We start from the raw sequence: 21,292 nt of genomic DNA, 5'->3' as shown, positions 1-21,292 counted from the left end.
GGGCTAACATCTCACGCTCTATCTTTGGCCACCAAAGACAACATCAAATTGACCATTTAATTGGCCAAAACAGTAAAAGAATCATGCATTATTTAAGGATTTGACGAGGTGAAATGTTTTTTCAAAAGATCATTTTTGCCTCTATACTAGTTCTCCCATGGCATGACCACTTTTCCCCTCTTAACAAATGGGACAGCAATAAAGGTTGGCGTACAATGATCTCTTAAAATATATGGCTGAGAGGACTTGTCATGATTGTGCTGATTTAGGGTTAGAGGAGACCAATGTTGCAAGGAGCGTTATGCATATGTATGAGGAGGTTTGGCCACCGAGGTAAGCCTCAATCCATGCAAGAACTCGACATCCGGATTGCAGCCCATAAAGGAGACCATTTCTTTCCATTGCCTCTTCTTGCATGGTTTGTTTGCCCGTTGTGAAAGAGAATTTGTTGCGACAAAGAAACATCCTGAGTTGGCACGTGCCCAAAAATGTCTAGATCCACCTGTTTACATTTTGTTATGGAAGGCCTTTATTCAGGGCCTGTGTGACACATCCACCTACAAACTGCTCTCCAACCGATTTGTTCAACACTTGCCCTACCAAGATTCGAAAAATTAAACCTAAACAAGAGAAATCGAATCATGCAATCAGAAAATGCATAGCTATGTACATTTAATTGCTAAAATAATGAGTTCCAAATCCTAACTAATGCTTCAATTAGTAAGGTTATTTTCAAAGAACTCGCCATGATTTAGAAAATTAGTAAAATCTTGTTATACAAAACTCTTGGTGCAAAGCATGCATTGCTGATCTCTGACAACCCAGCATGCGAAGACCTGACAGACAAATGATGTTGGACCTCGAGCTCACACGCTTCAGGAGCTGCTAGGTCACATATTTCACAACATTACACTCTAAAATATGTATGCTGTGAGAGAGTGTTGTGAATCTCCTATCTTCTTGAGAGTTGTAATAGCAAAAGCAAACCAGCCGAGCCTGCCCCTAGAAGAGCCCAGTAATTTGGCTTCCTTTCATTGGAGGGCACCTGTGTTTGCCGCCGGCGCGTTAGGCTTTTGGTCGCTGGCTTGCCAGCTAGTGATCTGCACCGTGCACCAGTCGTAATACCAGTTTGCTTATTGATATGTCGGCTATCAGCCTTAGCACTCCCAACTGATGCTACAGAGCTGGTCTCATTTGCTACTTCACATTCAGCACAACTCAAAGTTTTGCTAGTTTGCTCTGGTAAATCAACATTTGATATCGGTCGCCTCCCACTGCTTTTTTCTCCAAGTGAAGGCTTCTCACCGTGTGCCATTTCTGATTGCTCTGCATCCTGCTCTGTCACTGAACTTTTTTGTGACCACTGGCTTAGCCCACATACTAAGCAATACCAGCTCATGTTTGTCGACAACTGATAGCCACACCCAGCACAAGGCTTCGATGCCCACCGCACACAACCTCTAGGTACATTGCCTTTGAAAACCTTCCGAAATGCTCTGTAGTATACGAGGTGTTCAGCATCACGTATGTGGATTCTCTCTTTTTGAAAGATGCTTTTGGCCTTGCTCTCCAGGACAGAAGCAGAAATTGCAGAAGAAAAGTAGTCGGACACATAAAACATACCACTGTCAACCTGCAAGACAAATACAACAATTGGGAAACTCCCAAGTAAATAAAAAGCCTTGATCAAGAGATGCCATTATCAACTTCCGTGGCATACTTCCAAACTCCACTGTATTTAGTTTTTTTGTGAAAAGATAAACAGACATCTGCAGAAGATTAGGATCACATAAAACTTCAATTGTAGCATACAATGTGGTCTTCTTGCCACCAAGCAGCTCCAGTGACGTCTCTCACCATTGCATGATCATTTGCTTGGCACATAAATAATCATAATCTAGTGAACAGCTTAACGCCTTCACTATGCGGTCCGGGACTGTGCATATTGCATGCGTTTTCTTCCTTTCTTTTTTAAGAACGCATCACCTTTAATGACTGAACGAGAGGTCTTTGATCACAGAAGGGAGCACAATAAGTAATGAAGAATGAATTGCCTTCAACAACAAGTGTACAGTGAGTAAAGTATAATGTTGCCGCTCTACGCACAAGGTAGCCCCTTTGAGACAACCAACTCAGAGGTCCTTGATTATACAATAGGCAAACCTGGCTATTTACCCACAAGTCGCTACTTTAAGAAAAACTTCTCGAGCCTTGTCTTACTTACGTACAATATGGTACTTACAGACCCATTAGATCCCATCTCTTATGATTAGGATCCAACCGCCTACGGTCACACAATCTGAGAATGAGAGCTCGACAGCAGTCATCGACTCGGACATCATTCTCTAAAATGTGTCGCGTGGCATAAAGAAACATACAGCTTCCCTTGGTTTCATAGGGAAAATTCCTTATTTAAATTATCAAAAAATTCCGTGGCATCAAACAATATAACCTCAAAAACTTGCCATGGAAATAAAAGGGCACAAAATTGCAATATGCTCTTTATTCGAGAAAGAATTCTTGCAAGGATGCTTACATGCCTCAAAAACATGTCTTGATGTGGGTAAAGGCATGTGAACAACAGAGTTGTTAAAAGTTTATGACAAAGAACTAAATTGAACTCTTTGCTTGAAATGAGAATTTGGACATGTAACAAAACTGAATTTGGGGGGTAAAACTCTTAAGTTTTAAGTGCCCCTTCTCGCTTTGAGCTCACCATCACAACATCCTATGTACAGAAGCCTCTTTCATCATTCTACACAACCCCATAGTATCAACATGGCAAATTTTTCTCTTAATATAGCCACCTTTCTTAGGGCCGATCAATTACAACCACTTTCTTGAGGAGGTATTATGGGAAAGCTCTCACTATCGTTTGTCCAGAATCCGAATTTCTATCGCTGTCACGTGCACATGGCTCATTGTGCCACATGGACATGGCTTCATGGACTTTCACAGCTAGTTTTCCTCTTCTTCCTAGATAGGAGTGTCTAGAATTAGTACCGACAATTTTGTGAGCCTTTTTGCAGGATCTGCATGTCCAGACGAGTCCATTAGATTAGGTTTTCCAGTTTTGGAACCCTCTTGCATAAATGGTTTGTACATGCGTTTTGACAGATGTTATTATACTACGGTGGGCATCTGGCATGACGTGCACATTCCAGGTTAGAGGAATCCAACGTGCCATTCCACGCGTCGATCGGATTCCCGGGTGGGCAAGTGTGCGCCAGTTTCACCCAAAAACTACCCCCTTGGCCAAACTTAATAATAAATCATTTTTATGATTTATTTGTTGGGTCCGGTTGACGGTTTGCCCTACCTAGCCCTTAGCAGATTTATAAGACCCGTTTCTTACCTATAAAGGTAGCAGTAGACCTCTCATTGGAGCAAGTTGTAGATACCACTAGAAGTCCAGCCAGCGTTTTGCAGAACCAGCCCTAGCGTTTTGCAAAACTCAGCCCCTAAAGTTTTCAGCCAGATCTGCCAGCGTTTTTGGTTTTCAGCCCTAGTGCCTGCAAGTACTAGGCAGATATGCCAGTGTTTTTGGTTTTCAGCCCTAGAGCTGCAGTTTCCCAGCAGATCAGCCAGCGTTTTCAGATTTCAGCCCATCTCCCTCGCTCGAAAGCGGCTCGGATCTGGCTTCGCATGTTCGCCATTGCGGTCCGGTACTTCAGCAGACCATTGAGCCTCCCTTCGGTCATTCCGTCGCCGGCATCGAGTGCTCCATTGCTGTCCATCATCAACATCGTCGAGATCTACGTTTTCAGCCCTTCATTCCTCTCACGTCGGGAGCACAATCCAACCCATACCCCTTGGTGGCCATCAGCAATCCCACATCGAGACAGATCCAAAGGTATATCAAATCAGCCCCGGAGGTGCCTCATCTCGAGGAGCTACCGTGGCGACAGTCATCATTCAAGTCAGTAGAGTCAGCACTTGAGATATTGCATGTGTATACATCCCATTTACACAATCTAAAGCAAATACCACATCGGCAACAGTGTGGGGTACCCTTGAGAGGGTTGGTTGGGACCCCATCAGGTGTCATTCTCCACTTCTCTCTTTCTCTCTCCCTCTACACATCTCTACCACACTCTCTCACTCCCTCACTTCAGGAAAAAGTAAAAGGAACCATCATTCAAGCTAAAAGGATTCACTAACGCAAGGAAAGAAAGAAAAGGATTTGTGGAAGTGTAAAACCTAGATCTTCACCATTTCAATTCCGTTGCACCTAATAGTCGCAATTTGACCATTTTAAAAAAAAATGCAGGACACTCAAAGGCATAGAGGAAACGAACAAAGTGCTTGACACATCACCATCACACCAAGATCAAAGTGCAACTGAAGCCTCTAATTGGGTAAATATCAATGTACGTGCACACAATGTTGGTCCAATTAGCAAAAAATTAGTGTGTAAGTTATGTAAAATTAGTGAAATTAGAGAGGTTAGTGAGAAGTTGTCACGAGACGAGCAACACGTGCCAATAGAAAAGAACACACTGAACAGACTTTTAGCACTTCAATAACAACCGAACTGAACACGGAGTGGCGGAATTCCACCTCAGAGAGTACTGGTTCCAAACCTTGGCGCCCCTTTCACTGTTTCTTTATATTCTTGAACTCGGTACAATGCCAGTACTCACGCTCTACACCTTCTCTAGGAAGCATGCCAGAGAATGAGCTCTTGGCTCATATTTAAAGGCCCTTGGACATGAAAAGCAGCTACATGAAAAGCTTTCAAACTCAAAAGCATCTGGACCCAAAAGCACTAGCGCCTAAAAAGCTGTCAGCACGTTTTGTGGAAATCTGTACAGCCTGTCAGCACAAAATCCGAGACTGTCCGTATTGTCTGCCGCATCATCATGTCAGCGCGAAATCATGAGATCTGTACTGCTGCCACGTCATCGTGGCCAGCGTGAATTGCGGAGATCTGTCTGTACGATTGCCACGCCATCAACTCGCCACGCAAGACTTTTAGTGTGTATGTGTGCGGTCCTCCTTTATTTTGATGCCTTTAGATCCCTTGGGTCCCATCGGACGGGGTCCCATAAGTTAGTGGGGACTTCTCTTTAAAAATAGACCACTTGGCAAGACTTTGCAAGTAGGTAAAACTTCTTCTGTTGTTTTTGCTTCTTCACTTAGTGTAAGGTGCAGCAGAAGTGAATGTTGAAGTTTGCTCAAGATGAGTGCTCCGAACTGTGCTCAAGGGTTCCTTTTACTTACGGAAGGGAGAGCCTTCCGTTCCTTTAGTTAGAGAGTGCAAAGGACACAAACAAAGTGACTGGACACTGTGAATGAAGGTGCCGAGACTGAGAGATGGAGAGAGAAGAATACGACACCAGAATGTTGTCAAAACCCTCCTCCGAAGGCCCCACCCTCTATGGCGAGAGCGGTCTACTTTTGATTGCACAAATCTCTACAATGCTTGGACTTGCCGACGATGTCGACGACGATGAGGACGACGACGAGACGGGCTGAAATCTGAGAATGCTAAGGGCTGAAATCTGCAAATCTTTATCTGCTGAATTCTGCCTCTATGTCGGTGACGATGTCGATGACGACGGTACGACGACGACGCGCTGAAAACGCAGATGCTGAAATCTGCGTTTTCCGGGCTGAATCTGCAAACGGCGCGGGATCTGACCGTGCGGCGAGGAACTGCTATGGGAAGGTGAGATCTGCGAGGTTCGGGACTTCTTCTACGGGTTCTAAATACTGAAAACTGAAAACGCTGATGCTTGTGGGGATTCCATCACGAAGATCTGCAAAAATGCTGAAGTGTCTTGCAGATGCAAAAACGCTAGGGCTGAAAATGGTCTTGCTGTGGAGAATCTGCTAACGTTGGGAGTCTTCTGCTTCTTGCTATTGCCAAGAATCTGCAATTGCAAAAACGCTGGCTGATCTGATGCAAAAACGCTAGGCCCTCTAGTGACAGAAAACGCCAGAGTTGTCGTGGGGGTTGGTCTTGCTGAGAAGTTGCCTGTTGAGCAAGGTGCTCCTGCTGCCTCTTCTACCAGAAAGTGCTAGCCCTACCTACTTTCTAACAAAAGTCACTTAAAAAATAATAAGTGAAAAATGTCAAAAATAGGGAAAATAGGTCTATGCACTATAAAAATGCTCTTGATGGGATCTGATGGGAATGCTGTGTGCAACCAGAGGATAAGTGTCTGGACATGCACGGTCTGCGAACAGACTCACAAAGGTGCCAGATCACTTCCTATTCTAGACTGACTTGACTGAACTGAACCCTGGTCATGTTGTAGCTTGTCCACGGACACATAGGGTTGGATGTGTCATGTGACACTTAGGGTTTAGGCCCCTCGGCCAGAATCTGCAGGTTAGCTCCATCCTTCGGTGGCTTGACACGTCAACAGTTTCTGACATCCCCCCTTCTTGAAAGAAAGTAATCGTCCGCGATTACAACATATCTGCAAAACAACTTAAGTTAGCTTAGAAATTTACCGAGGGGCATTCTGAGGGACAATCAATTTTCTCATTCCAAATCGGAGCTCTTGATTTCCTGGGTCGTTGGCTTCCCAAAAGAATCTCATCCAATAAGGAGTTTCATTCCAAATCGGAACTCTTGATTTCCTGAGTCATAGGTTTCCCATAAGTATCTCATCCAATAAGGAATATTCAATGGTTGACACATCACAATGCAACACAAATGCTCACATATGCATGTTACAAGACACAACGAACAGCGTCGCAGCACTCCCCCGAGACAGACGGTCTGCGGTATGAAGCTACTCAACGACTACCTCGTCACTCCCACCCACCCACCACCCTCCCCCGCCCTCCCAAGTCACATAACCTAAAAAGGTTCGAGCCATGAGTTCAGAGGATTGGTACAACCAAACACTCCCCAGACATCCCATCTGCATCGTTCCGAGGTTCAAACAATATAAAACCAGCATTTCTCACTACTACTCTCGGGACTACATCACCAATCAATGAAACCAGTATTAAAACCAGAGTCAAACAGTTAAAATCGGCACCTAGACAGGTTTAAAACAGACACCATCCATTTCAAATAAATTTCAAATAATACTTTCTCAAACAGTGTTCAAAAGTATCTAACTACAAAACAACTAGAAAATTCATTCAGGTTGTTGTTCAAGCAGCAGAACTTTGAGGACGATTGGCTTGTCCTTGTGCATCAGGGTAATGGTTCCGTTCCAGATGTGAAGAGTCGCATCATTCTTGTCGTGCAATTGCCCAACTTCATAATGTGGAAATCGGCTTTTCCATGATAATCTTGGATAGTCATTGGAAGAGCACCAATGAGCAGTACCACTTTCTGAGTTTGCCCCCTGGCTAGCTCAGTTTCAATTTCTCCACCCTCTGCATCATAATCAAAGTGCATCTACTTCAAGAATTCTGGATGGATGAAGTTCTCTGTAGCTCCGCGGTCAAAGAAAATAAGGGCTTTCAAGCCGTTGATTTTGCCATATGCTCGACACAATTCATTTGTACTTTCAAGGCATATGCCATAGATATCAAGGACTAGTCCTATAGTGGGTCTAGCTCGCTTAGCTAAAGGTGGCCCTGAGGATCGTTCTGTCATGGGAGCAGAACGTTGCTCTGTAGACGTCGAGGCTCGCTGAAGAAAATGTAGTTAATGTATACCCTGTTTGAAAACATTCTAAGCATCGGGCTTCTTGTAAAAGGGTTTCGCGTTGGCGCTGTGTCAAACGAGGCCTTTGAGGTTTGGTTGGTGGCTGGAGTTAGTTCTGTGGAAAACTCCAACTTTCCCGTCATCAGTTTGTAGCCGACCGCGGCATGGTCCGTAAGCTCTTGCATAGTGGAGACTTGCTTGGATAGACAATATTCTTGCATTAGTGATGGTAATCCAATGGTGTATCCCTCGCATTGGGCCTCCAAGGGAACGAACCTAAAGAAGGACACCAAAAGGTATGTGTCGAGAAACCTTTGGTTATAGTTGTCCATAGTCTCTGTGGCGAGCATTTTGAAATTGCCCCATTCTGCCAAGATGCGGACTTCAAAGAGAGAAGTCATATAGCTGCATGCAAATACTGTCTTGAAAGCTTGCCAGGTCCTTGGAGCATGAGGTTGTGTCGCGATTGAACTCCACCACTGTATAGAATTATCTTTAAGAAATCCCGCTGCTCGAGAAATCTTGGATTCTTCTATATAGTTCTCCAAAGCATAGATGTTGTCAAATTGTTATAGGAACTGCAATGCTTTCTTCCGATCTTTCACCCCGGAAAAAGTGAAAAATATGATTGTCATGCCGCCATCCTTGAAATCTTTCGGTTAGTTAGGCGCGTATCCCAGGTACGGATAATAAAGGTATCCATATGGGCTCGAACCATTGTAGCCTAGTAGCGGTGGTGGTGGTGGGGAGGAAGGTGGGGGTAACGGAGGTGGCAAAGGCGGTTGCACTGGATCAGGGTCAGATGGCTACACCATATTCCTGAAGACTCCCCCAATTGGGGCAGACTGCTGGGAAGCCTACCAGTTGGAAGCTCTCGTACTTTCTGGTGCGGGAGGAGAAGTACCACCTGGGGTATCAGAGGGGGTAACGTATTCAGAAACTGAAAACTTTGCAGCATTGGGAGATTTTGTGGTGAATGCCGCGAAAGAATGCCACGAAGCTCGTCGCGGAGAAACTGCAAGTACTCTGCCGAATCCATGAACACCATGTCTTCGGTTCTTTATGGCTATGCCCTGTAAGACAGAGCGGTTGTAGGACCGGTATGCCTTCAGAAAAGCACACGCATGATGCTCTGATACCACTGTCACAAGATCGGCAACACGTGCCAATAGAAAAGAATAGACTGAACAGACTTTTAGCACTTCAATAACAATTGAACTGAAAGAGAGAGAGCACACGCAACACGGAGTGGCGAAATTCCACCCCAGAGAGTACTGGCCCCAAACCTTGGAGTCCCTTTCGGTATTTCTTTATATTACTTGAACTCGGTACAATGCCGGTACTCATGCTCTGCACCTTCTCCAGGAGGCATGCCAGAGAATGAGCCCTTGACTCATATTTAAAGGCCCTTTGCCATGAAAAGCTTTCAAACTCAAAAGCATCTGGCCCCAAAGCACTAGCGCCCAAAAAGCTGCCAACGCGTTTTGCGGAAATCCGTACAGCTTGTCAACGCAAAATACGGGATTTTCCGTACTATCTCCCACAAATCCGTACTGCTGCCGCGTCATCACAGCAAGAGTGAATTGCGAAAATCTGTCCGTACGACTGCCACGTCATCAGCTCGCCACGCAAGACTTTTAATGTGTATGTGTGCGGTCCTTCTTTATTTTAATGCCTTTAGGTCCCCTAGGCCCCATCGGACGGGGTCCCATAAGGTGGTGGGAACTTCTCTTTAAAAATAGGCCACTCGGCAAGACTTTGCAAGTTGGTAAACTTCTTCTACTGTTTTTGCTTCTTCACTTAGGGTTTAGGCCCCTCGATCGGGATCTGCAGGTTGGCTCTGTTCTTCAGTGGCTTGACACGTCAGCAGTTTGTGACAGAAGTTAGTGTGTACTCACAAAAAAATTAGTGACATTTTCACTAGGGAAAATCGAAGTTTGAACACAATGCATCATGCACAAATATCCAAAATCCACAAGTCAACACCCACACCCACCAAATCCTAATCTAGTTAGAGTGAAAACTAGTGAAAGCCCTCTACTAAAATGCCTTGGTTACAATAGCTTGGACAACCGATCCCTAGCAACAGCACCAAATGCTAGAGCCTTACAGCATAGCGGCTAGCTACATGTACCTCCCCCCCCCCCCCCCCCCCCCCCGCGGCTCCCCCAACACACACACACACACACACAAGCGCGCGCACCAAGTTCACCAGAATAACTTTGGGATGGGGTTGTTCTTTCCCAGCCCAATCACAGAAGAGGTTTAGACCTCATTGGAATCAATAAGCATGCACCAAAAAATCATGTTCGAGTGACCACAATGTTGTTTAGAAACAGTCAAGGGATGTATACTCTTTAAAATGATCAGATAACATGTTACGGGCTGAGGTCAGAAGACAATCTAATACGGATTGAACATTAATATATTGTGGAAGGCTGTAGTGGTAACCTCTAACAGGAGCACATCTTTCTAATGATTTGACACACTATGAAGGGCATGATTCCACAAGGGGCCATAAACATTCCCGATTAGATATCAGCCCCTATCTAAAAAGAGCTTCCCTATGATGCAAATAGGTCAGCTCGGGGTGCTTTACCACCTTGAAATGACTTACACTACCAAATGAGGTCCGGTCCCACCTTGAAGTATGAGACAGAGGATAGTCACTCAGTCCTTCAGATTAGTCGTCCAATAGTTCTAGAGTCATGCTTCAAGAACTAACCACTTGGTCATGCTACAAGGGCAGTATGGAAAGGATGAATAATTGCGGGCAATAATGAGGCCAGCCTACAGACTCCAAGAGATGGCTTACTCTTACTGAAGACCTTCAGATTCATCCCCTGGCAGTACAGACTGCCTGTCTGATCTTCCCTTTGCCCCTTCTCTGCGGTAGCCTGGTGAGTGGATGAGGTGTCTCAATAAATGGTTCATGCACACAAGGTACCTTTTTTTGCCTCCCCAGCCTTAGGAGACAGATACAGCCAGTCCGCACCCTAGGCATCAGCTCCAAGCTTGGTCATTCAAAAGATTTGCCAACTCATTAAACCTCCCTAAGATTTTCTTATTTGATGGACTTGAACCTGTGTGAACGTCTTGAAGTGGCCCTCTCTCCATTTTCCACAAAGGACTTGGGATCATTCTCTAAGAAAGTGCATCGAGAAAAAGAAGGCCGTTTTTCACAAAGGACTTGGGATCATTCTCTAAGAAAGTGCATCGAGAAAAAGTACTATGATGGTTACATGCACAAATTGTAGACTGTTTTCTTTGAAACCAGGCTGAAATTGCTCCATGTTTGTGAACAACATTTTTCTCAATAGAAGGACATTTATCCCTTAAGTCACATGGTCAAGAATTCAGCCAAAGGAAATTTTCCAAATAAGGTCAACAGACCGCTTTTAAAATCTGGATATTACCATGTACTAAACTATTACAGGCCCCATAGAAAGTGCCTATACACCTCTCCATCCAAAGAACATTGGCAGTACATACTTAGGGGTAAATCTATACCAGCATTTGCAGAATATAGGATAAGATTTAAGACGCCTGACAAACCCTCTAGAGTTTCAACCATTCAACAACAAAATACACTGACATAGCCATCGAAAAAGCTACAATCTGATATTCAAGATCCTATCTTACATTCAGCATACGGACATCAAAGTAGATACATAAAATTGAGGGACTCTACCTCATTGAAAGCCTTTTCACTGCAGGCCGCAGACACTTCAGGAAATGCCTCCCTCATGATGGCCCTCATGTGCTCTCTTGGTCGACTTCCTAGTCCACATGTACGAATGAACGCCTTACATTCCCGGACAAGCTTGGGATGTGAGAAAGGTTGAATCACCTGCATGTATACTTTCAAGACTTTAAAATGGCTACCTTTTTTGTGACTAACATGATCCCTACATACTCCAAAATTTAAGGCTGACCTTCACCCCCAAAGCCTCTCCCAAGACGACAGCAGATCTTGAGATAACCCTTGTAAGCCCAAGATGTATGTCATTCTCTGCAACTTTATCTCTGTAATTGGCCAGATGTTGGGGATAAGAGTAAAATCATAGTACAGTTTCTATATGTGGCAGTGAGACTATGACCTAATCTTGTACCTGAAAAGAAGCTCATCCAAACCATCACCTGTTACTACATGCTCAAATCCACGATTTTTAGCTTCTCTCAAAGCTGCAGCTATTGGTACCAAATTTCTAACCTGTCCATGTTAATGAACCAATTGACCTGCTATATCAGAACCTGAATTTTGTTCTCATTGTATAATCCTTGAATAGAGAAGGATGCGCAGTGTACCTGCAGTGGATCAAAACTTTTTAATGTCTCCACAAGAAAAGCCAATTCCTTTGCTAGTAGAAAAACAGCAAACCCTTTCTCTCCTTCCCCAATGATGGCATGCTGCATTCCCTTGCATTTGGCTGCCACTGCTGCAGAGGTTTTATCTGTTGCTGCAGGGCCAGCCACAACTGTGAATCCAATCCTGAAACCTTTAGAGTGGACCAATGGGACTGCCTCAGCAAGAATACTCGATGCTAGCCCCCCACTGAGAAGCAAACAATCCAGATGCTTAAGTTCGACGATAGATTTCAACACTAAATCTCTTATATGTCTTGAAATTCTTGGTATCAGGTCCAGTTTTGGACTTGATGGCACAGAATGTGAAAGCCGTCTCTTCAAGGCACCATTAGAGCGGTGCTTCTCTTCATGCTTTCTAGCTGTTAAGCTCTGCATTGCTCTTGCTTTATCCCATCTGACATCACTTAAAAATGAGTCCTTTGCTGAGAGTCTGCATGATGTACTTCCTATAAGAGCCTTTTCATCATCTGTATTGTTAGAGAAAGAATCGGGTCTTTTGAGTATCTCAGCTGAAAGGCGTGCCTTATTGTTTGCATTGCTATTGGTAACAGTTCGGCGCGACACAGGTAAACTGACAGATTTGTGGAACACCTTCTGGGCAGCCGATAACGGCATTGACCTGCTTCTCATTTCAGCTGCAGATTCTGTAAATGCCCATATCTTTGATATCAGTTGTTTATCACAAGAGCGGTCTTCATCCAAACTCCTGTATCTGTGGACAGCTAAGCTTGCTACCCTATCAAGGGCACTCTGTTCTGAAAGGCGATGGGAGCTGGCTAGAGGAGGATCCCGAGTCTGTACCAACCTTAAGTCTATGTTTCTACCTGCTTGATCACCCAGACTAAAACAATTCATTGGACCAAGAGTTACCTGAGCTGACTCTCTATACTTCCCACTCGCTGAAAGCTCTTTAGTCATCTGACTTACCGAATCCCTATGCCAATCAATGGCATGTTCATCACTGCCTTCTAAATGTGTTTTGTCAGCCTGAAAAACTTTCTCAGGAGTGATAGCTTCATCTTTTAGGGCGTCATTTTTCTTGCTCTGTAAAACGACTAATTCTCCGTCCCACACATCTGGCTTTTCTCTAAAATCACGATGTGGTTTATTGCTTTCTCGCGCTACAGCTGGCTTCCTAACCTCATAGACATTGGTAACATATTTGGGATAAACTTGAGAAGCTGAGCTGCCAACTTCATGCTTGTCTACATCCATAGTATTTGCAACTGCACCTTTGTTTGTCGAGACTGCTGGCAGCTTCTTTTCAAAGCTTGAATCTTGCATAGGCATTTTCTCATCACTTGAACCTGTAGAAAACTGCCACCTTATGAAACCTTTGCCATCGTGACCATATCCAAACCCATGAAAAATCTCTGTCAAGATTTCTGTAGAAGAAATAACATTTGGAGCTGAATCTATGAAAAACCTGTTCAACATAAATAATACAGTAATGAAAGATACTCATACTGTTGCAGTATCAAATAAATAAATAGTTGCTTTCAAGGCACCTGTTTGCATCAATCAGAAAAAACCTATTCGCTTTGATTGCCTTGAGGTTCTTCCACACTTTGTTTGTAAATAGCCAAGACAACTCTGAGGCTAAGTGCCCCATATGGAGCCTATGAGAAAGATATACTATGACATCTGGGTTTGTTTGTGCAAGGTCTTCCAAACTTAGAGATTTGCTTGGGCAACCTGCACTCCCAAAAGCGCTCAAGCCACCAGCACAGCTTATTATCTCGGGAACCCAGTATCCACATCCAGTCAATGGGTTCACAGATGAAAGAAATGCGACATTCACGTAAGGCATCCCATCTGCCCATTGGGGTGTAATCTGCTTCACACTTTTCCATTGGGCCTGAAGTAATGTAACAAGCTTAGCACCTTCCTTCTTGACACCACAATAGCTCGCAATTGTCTCCAAATTTTGGAATATGTCTTCAACCTGGCATTAGAATAGCAAACACTTGCAATGCTTTAAGATAGGCAAGCTGCTGCAATTTTACAAGCCAGATAAAGAATACCTACCGTGTGAGACTGCAGGGATACAACCCTGCACTCCCTTTCTGCAAGATGATAAGAAAGTGGTGGAAGGTGTTTGTTATCTGCCCTGCTCGGGCCTGGAGAAAATATCAAGTCTGGCTTTAATTCTTGTAAGAGTTCCCAGTTGATGTAGCAATCGAAAACTTCCTGCAGATTCATACACAGATTTTTAGAGACTGAAGTTTGAGTGAAGAAACATAACCAACACTACCAGTTCAAAAAAGATGAGCATGGTGTTTTCTTTAAGACCTATCTTTGCTGGTAGTTTATCCAAATGAATCTCTTTATGCTCCACACCTGATTTGGCATCGAGCTAAGAAGCGAGGACGAAGGAGGGGCTGATTTTTTTCAGCCCTTTTAATCAGAGTCTTTCTCAGCAGACGGCAGTGACCTTGTGGAGATTAAAAGCGCAAGGTGGGGGATCTTGAGCAAGGTTCTTGGCATTGTGTTTTCAACAAGGATGTTCGCACTCATGAAGCAGCTGATGTCTGATGTCTGCTTAGCACCCAGTGTTGGAATCGTACCCCTATGGTTCGATTTACCGCACATGTGAAAAAGGGTATTTGTACCCATGTGGAAAAGTAAATCATAATTGACTTTTTGAAGGATTTTTTTTTAAGTTCTATAAGGGTCTTGATATTTTGCGTTTTTCATTCCAACCTTTACACAGGCCTGCAGTTGTAGCTAGCTTTGGTCATTGATGGTAGCATTAATTCTGGACTCCCATGCATGTAGTCCTGACTCCCTGGTTTCACCTTCGTTTCTGTCTTGCTACGTCAGGTTTGTTATACCATGCACTTCTGGCTTCCATTAGTTTCCTATTAGCTATGGTCTATGGAGTTTTCTATCGAGTCAAGACTCATACTTGATAGTGAGATATGCCAATTCTTAATGTTTTCAAGTTTCAATTTTGAAATGTTGAGTTCATTTCTTGAGTCTAAAGTCTCTTTCAAGAAAATTGTTTTCAATGTTTAGTAGTCTACTATAGTTTGTGCATATTTGTCTATAAAAATAGGGTCGTGTATGGTTCCGCAAGCAAGCCGAACCATACTCCAACCGTACTTCCGTACCCAAGTGGTTTGCATATGGAAAAACTATGGTCTCTACTCATGATCGACTTCAGGTCTTACATATCTTCATTGATGACCCATTATCAACTCATCTTTGCGGTATTGGTGTTCTCATTTTTCTTATGAATGGACAAGTTTGATGTTCAGTTCTGAGGTCTTGGTATTAGGCTGGTACATGCATGGGATTAAAGTGGAGATTTGTCGGTTAAGCCTTTTTGTAGAGTTTTTGAATATTACTCCAAGCTGTGGGACATGGAGACTCAACTAGTGACTTGTATGAGGTTTGAAGAGCTTGGGATCAAAATGATACAAAGTCCCATAGTTGCTTCTCATGTTCTTTGTCTCTTCTGCCACTGCTAATTGATTGGTATTATAGAGGAGGATTTGCAAGTAGCTTCCCTTGAAGGGTCTCTTGGACTTAAAATTCCAATAGAATTAGTAAAATTTTATCTGGCTTACTTAAATCTCTAAAGAAGCGATTGACAGTGGATGCATGTACATTGTGAAGGATGAATCATAAGAGAGGGAGGACTAGGGCCAAGCATCTTTTAGACAAAAATCATTTGCAGAATTCTTGGGGATACTTTGGAGGAATTTGTAACGGGATGGCACCATGTGCCAACTGAAAAGAACAAATTGGAACAAACTTTTAGCACTTCAAAAAATCTAAACTGAAAGAGAGAAAATTCAAGAGAGAGACACAGAGTAGTGGAGTTCCACTCCCAAACTGCATTGGCCCCATCTACAAAGCTCAATACTCTTGTCTTTCTGATCTTGTGGTGCCTCTTCGTAGGACCTGCATCTCTGAACGAGTCCATTAGATTAGGTTTTCCAATTTTGGCCCTCTTGCATTAATTGTTTGTACACGTTTTGACAGATGTTATTACACTACGATGGGCATCTGGCATGTAGTTTTAGGCCGTTTTTCGATTACTTTCCAACCGCCGTCCGGCCAAGGTATTCCGGCGAGAGAATATTCCAACAAGAGGGAATAATCCGGCAAAGGCGGGCCCTGAATTTGCTCCATACCATCCACGATCACAAATAAAGACCTCATCGGCGTGCAAGCTGGAATCCACCAAATATATGTACACTATTGGCTTCTCCTCATATGTGGGCCTTACAAACTGTGCAACATACATTGTGGTGGGCAAAACTGACACGTGGGCATTGCAAGTATACTAACACTCTTCCTGTACGTTTGCACTAAGACGGAGGTGCTCTGCATCCACGAGATCATAGCGCCTCCTAGAACATGCCCTGAGATAGTAAAACACAAGGGTGATCGCTTGCTAGCCATCATCGCCATCGGTGTGCTACCCTCATGCTGGTGAGTTTCAAAGATGGGATGCAAAAACGTCAGAAAGCGTGCTCTGCATCCACGAGATCATAGCGCCTCCTAGAACATGCCCTGAGATAGTAAAACACAAGGGTGATCGCTGCTAGCCATCATCGCCATCGGTGTGCTACCCTCATGCTGGTGAGTTTCAAAGATGGGATGCAAAAACGTCAGAAAGCCCTACTGAAAAACACCAGCCTGGCTGCTCTCCCACTACCCACAGCAACACCCTAGGGCTGCCCTAAGGGGCGCCCCTACACCCAAAGGCCTGTACACAATGTCCTCCCCTAATGGCCTACCCTCTCATATATACACCCAAAGATGTGGGTCGGGCAGCTGTCCACCAGCCACGACCTCACAATAAAAAGGGGGAGAGCTGAGAAAAAAGCACTAGTGGCCAATAAGGCCATGGGAGAAAATATAACAAGGGTGGAAAAAATACCCCCTGCGTACACGAGCCTAATGGCCATGGAACCAAGCAAAAAACCCAAGGCTAAACATCGCTAAACACAGCCCAACATGAGAAAACAACCTCACACTGGCCGAGCACAGCCACAAAAACAGCCCTCACTCCCGAACACATGTCCCTCGGAGAAATTGGAACCAACTGGACGAATCCAGAGAGATGCCTAAACTCTAACAATATGACACATGAAACATGAGAAGTCGACAATTGCCCACTATTGGTTTTGCCAAACTTGCAAAAGCCATTTGAGGTATACTGTGATGCCTGTGGCCCCAGACTGGGAGCGGTCTTAATGCAGGAAGGCCATGTTGTAGCCTATGAGAGCAGAATGTTTTCTCGACCAAAACGGGTTGCACAGATCTAGGAAAAGGAGTTGTTGGCAGTTATTCGTGCTCTTACTCAGTGGCGACACTTTCTACTTGGAGCCGATTTTACAGTGTTCACTAATCATCAGAGTTTACCATATATTTTTTTGTCTCGGAAGCAGCTTTGGGACAAGCACATGCGGTGGGCATACATATTGTCACAATTTCACTTTCAGATTGTGCACGTTCAGGGACAGAAGAATGTGGTAGCAAATGCACTGCCTCGTAAGCCTTTGGTTTTGGCTAGATCGGTAGCTCATCATCATACATCCGGATTTTACAGACATCTTTGACTGATTGCAGAGTGGGGAAGTAGTTGCGGGCTATTCGCTCAAGGAAGGCTATTTGATGCGAAAAAATTTATTGTGTCTTACACAAGCGCTGAGAAATAAGGTTTTGACAAAGTGCCACTATCCACCTATTTCATGCCACCGTGGGATAGAGACCACCTTGAAAGGTATGGAGCAGTTTTTCTACTAGTCAAGGCTCAAAAAGAATGTGGATGAGTTTGTTCGCAGTTGTTTGATGTGCTAGAAGGTCAAGTTCAACACGCATAAGGCACCAGGTCTTTTGCAACCTTTACCTATACCTAGCCGACCTTGGGAAAGTATAGCAATGAACGATGGCATCTGGAGAGTCATCCACAGATTTAGCAAACAGGCTCACTATATTCCATTCAAGAAGACGGTTAAGCCAGATCATTTGGCTAAATTGTTCGTCTCGCAGATATTTGAACTTCATTGCATGCCTCAGTCTATAGTTTCAAATAGGGATTCCCGTTTTACTAGTCTGTTTTGGAGAGCAAGCTGGGAGAATATTGGTACTCGGTTACAATTCTCGTCCTCTTTCCACCCATAGACAAATGGGCAATCGGAGATTGTGAATTCAGTTGTTTTGAACTTGTTGAAGTCTTACATCTCTGATCACAAAGCTCAGTGGGAGAAGTATTTGCACTTGGTGAAGTTTGCCTACCACAACACAATGCATACGCCTACAGGGAAGACGCCATTTGAGATCATTGAGGGGTGCTAAGAAGGTTCCACCTATTCTAAGCCCTACGGATAAGATTTTTGAAACAGATCCGTATGTTCACGATCTAGAGATTGCTTTTGCAAAGGTACGTGAGGCTCTTGAGAAGTCTCAAGCATGGCATAAGAAGGCAGGGGACAAACGTCGACGTGACTTGCAATTGAAGGAAGATGATTGGGTGCTTCTACGGTTTGAGAAGGCACGCCTACAGAAACGAGAGGGTAAGGAGCGATTTTTTCCAAAGTTGAGTATGAGATACTATGGCCCTTTCCAAATTCAGGAAAAGATAAATGATGTATCCTTCAGACTGAAGTTACCAGATACTTGGAAGATTCACAATGCCTTTCATGTGAGTCTCTTGAAACCTTTCAAAGGTGAGGTGCCAGTGGACAAGGAGCCTGAGGAGCAACCTCAAGTGAAAGAGACCAAGGAGATTTTCGTTCCAGAACAGATACTGGCTCACAAGGACAAAAAAGTGAAAGGTAAAGTGATATGCCGGTATTTAGTCAAGTTTAAGAACTTACCTGCATTGGATGTGAAATGGATGGAGGAGGATCTAGCAAATACTCCTCAAATTTTAAAGCTTTACCTTGAGGCTTTTGGTCTAGCTTCGACTATTCCAAGAGATACCGATGATCAGCAATTGAATCGGGTGCGGTGCGGACTGCACAAGAGAGGAGTTACTCCGCTCCTTTGTCACAGATTACCCAAATGGATTAAAGTCAGAGATTTATCTTGAAATTTCAGGGATACTGATGGGCTGACAGTATTCCGATGTATAACTTCGAGAAACGAAGTATTTTGTAATGGGTATTCCTTGAATGATTTTGATATATGTGCTCTCTCATGTGTGTGATGTTTGAATACATGATTGAAAGACGAAATGACTACAACATTTCATTCTTGACTCACCTTAGGCGTGATGTGGATATGATAGTAAGTTAGTAACAAGATTTAGTCAATCCCGACACCTACTAGAGATCAGTGAGATCTGGATGTGATTGCTAAATATGTTACCATGATCATGATTCTCATCAAAGATCTCGACGGGGATAGTGATGTGAATGTTCAATGACTGTCGTCTTCGTGCAAGTACTGGATATGTGTTGTCTAGTGTGACGGTAATTAGAGTCACTGTCTACTGAACTGATTGCTAGCTTATGTTGGTTTTGCAGGCGTAATCGAGGAAGATTACATTTCTTTCAAGAGGGGGGTATGCCACAAAATGATGATACACCATGACCTGAAGAACAGACTCAGGACTGAAAAAGGTCAGAGCCCTACTGAAAGATGCAAAAGAAGTTGTGACAACTTGCAGAACCAATCCGAGAGGCCAAAAATGAAAGGACACCCGATTTTATAAGTTGTGCCAACTTATGGGGTCTTGTCCGATGGGGCCCAAAGGGACAAAGCCTAAAAAGAATGCATAAAAGGCTAATGATGTGGCAGTTGTACGAACTCCCGCAATTTACGCTACTGACATGACTATCCGTACTAATTTCCGCGATTTACGTTGCTGACATGGCACCTCTACGGAAATTCTACAATTTGCGATGGCTAGCTTTTGGGACCCAGATGCTTTTAGACTTGAAGTTTTTCATGTACACTGCTTTTGGAAGGCACGGACCTATAAATAAAGTGTTAGGGCCTCAGTCTCAGTTAGATAAGCTTGGGAGCTTTCCTTATCAAGGCAGATACATGGAGACGCTATGATCATGCAAATGGAGAGCATCTCCATCTTGGTGCAGAAATAGGGGAGGAGCAGATCCGTGTTCATCAGGGAGCAGCCACACCATAGGGCAGATAGGGGAGGAGCAGATCTGTGTTCGTCAGGAGGTAGCCACACCCTAGGGTAGCCCTGATCCGGTTTCTTCTTCCTTTAGATCAGCCTCTTGCCAGGAGTGATCCCCGCTAGAGTCTAGCTTACTCAGGAGGCTAGGGCAGCCCATGTTGAGGCTGTGTCAGTGATCTCGTGTGCAGGAGTTGGCAGTGTCAATAGCAATCGCAATTGTGTGTACCTTGGGTCTAGCTGCGAGGCATGTCAGATATATGCCAGGACCACCCTTGGTCACTTGTATGAGCAGCAGCCTCTCTCTCTGTCTCTGCACAGTCTATGGGATACACATAGAGGCGGATATACTAGATTGGCTCTTGAGTCCTCTAGACAGTTAGCGATGCAGGGAGACGCATCATGTTGGTATACGCAGATGACTTCATGGTTTCAGAGGCATGGTTTCAGCATGGATAGACTGCCTCCTTTTCAGTATTCCCTGGATGCACCCTCACTGCCAGTCACACAGACGGAGATCACTAGACTCATTCGTCAGGATCTTATACAGTTGGACACCAGAAGGACATGGGTAGAGTCGATGCAGGAGTTGGGCACGAAGATGGCTTTCTACAAAGAGCATCTTCTCCAACTTTCGGGAGATGGGTTTGTGATTTGTCCGAGCTACATGGACACTCATTTGTCTCATGGTCTGCGATGTGCTATTGGTCAAATTCGCACATCCTCACACAAGCTGGAGATTGAGACGGGTAGATTCAGAGGGATACCTCTGATGTATAGGATATGCCAACTATGCGATAGAGAGTCAGAGACAGAGCTACACTACATATGCCACTACACTGTGTATTATGAAATACGAGGGCGCTTCCATTGCTTATTCCGGGAGGGTTTTGGACACCCCTAGATAGAGTCATGAGGTATCAAGATCAGAGATGCCTTGGCTTATATCTACTTGAGCTACATCGACATAGAGATAGTCTGCTGAGGAGACATGGAGTACGACAGTCACAGAGACAGATCACAGATTTCTTTGGATCGAGGGAGCCAAGAGACCAACCACCAGCACAGAGTTGTACCCACATTCATACCAGAGGCACCCTCATTGACAGGGCGACTGAGCTCGGGAGATCGAGACGACCACAACCGAGACACAGGAGCACACTCCATCGACGGAGACTCCAGCAGAGGATCAGAGGCATTCTAGC

General features: G+C 44.3%; 1 protein-coding gene across 4 annotated transcripts in view; it reads right to left on the bottom strand.

The window, feature by feature from the left end:
• Positions 1-688: 688 nt before the first annotated feature.
• The window catches only part of LOC147445640 (uncharacterized), a 42,280-nt gene continuing 21,676 nt past the window's right edge, over positions 689-21,292 (bottom strand). Inside the window, exons 2-8 of one of the 4 annotated variants that reach the window (XM_086525091.1) lie at positions 14,015-14,176; positions 13,495-13,931; positions 11,927-13,412; positions 11,731-11,831; positions 11,554-11,644; positions 11,310-11,468; positions 689-1,633 (exon numbers count right to left, since the gene is read on the bottom strand). In XM_086525091.1, the coding sequence (XP_086381217.1) occupies positions 953-1,633; positions 11,310-11,468; positions 11,554-11,644; positions 11,731-11,831; positions 11,927-13,412; positions 13,495-13,931; positions 14,015-14,176 (3,117 nt within the window). In that variant the 3' untranslated portion in view covers positions 689-952. Of the gene's footprint in view, positions 1,634-11,276; positions 11,469-11,553; positions 13,413-13,494; positions 13,932-14,014; positions 14,177-21,292 lie in introns of those variants that run through there. The other 3 variants (XM_086525093.1, XM_086525092.1, XM_086525094.1) reach the window with 3 other exon arrangements.

This window comes from Adiantum capillus-veneris, chromosome 12 (genome assembly GCF_014529385.1).
Source record: "Adiantum capillus-veneris isolate H3 chromosome 12, ASM1452938v2, whole genome shotgun sequence".
NCBI lineage: Eukaryota > Viridiplantae > Streptophyta > Polypodiopsida > Polypodiales > Pteridaceae > Adiantum > Adiantum capillus-veneris.
Note: the sequence above shows the minus strand (reverse complement) of the source record. Positions and strands in the feature narration are given on the sequence as shown.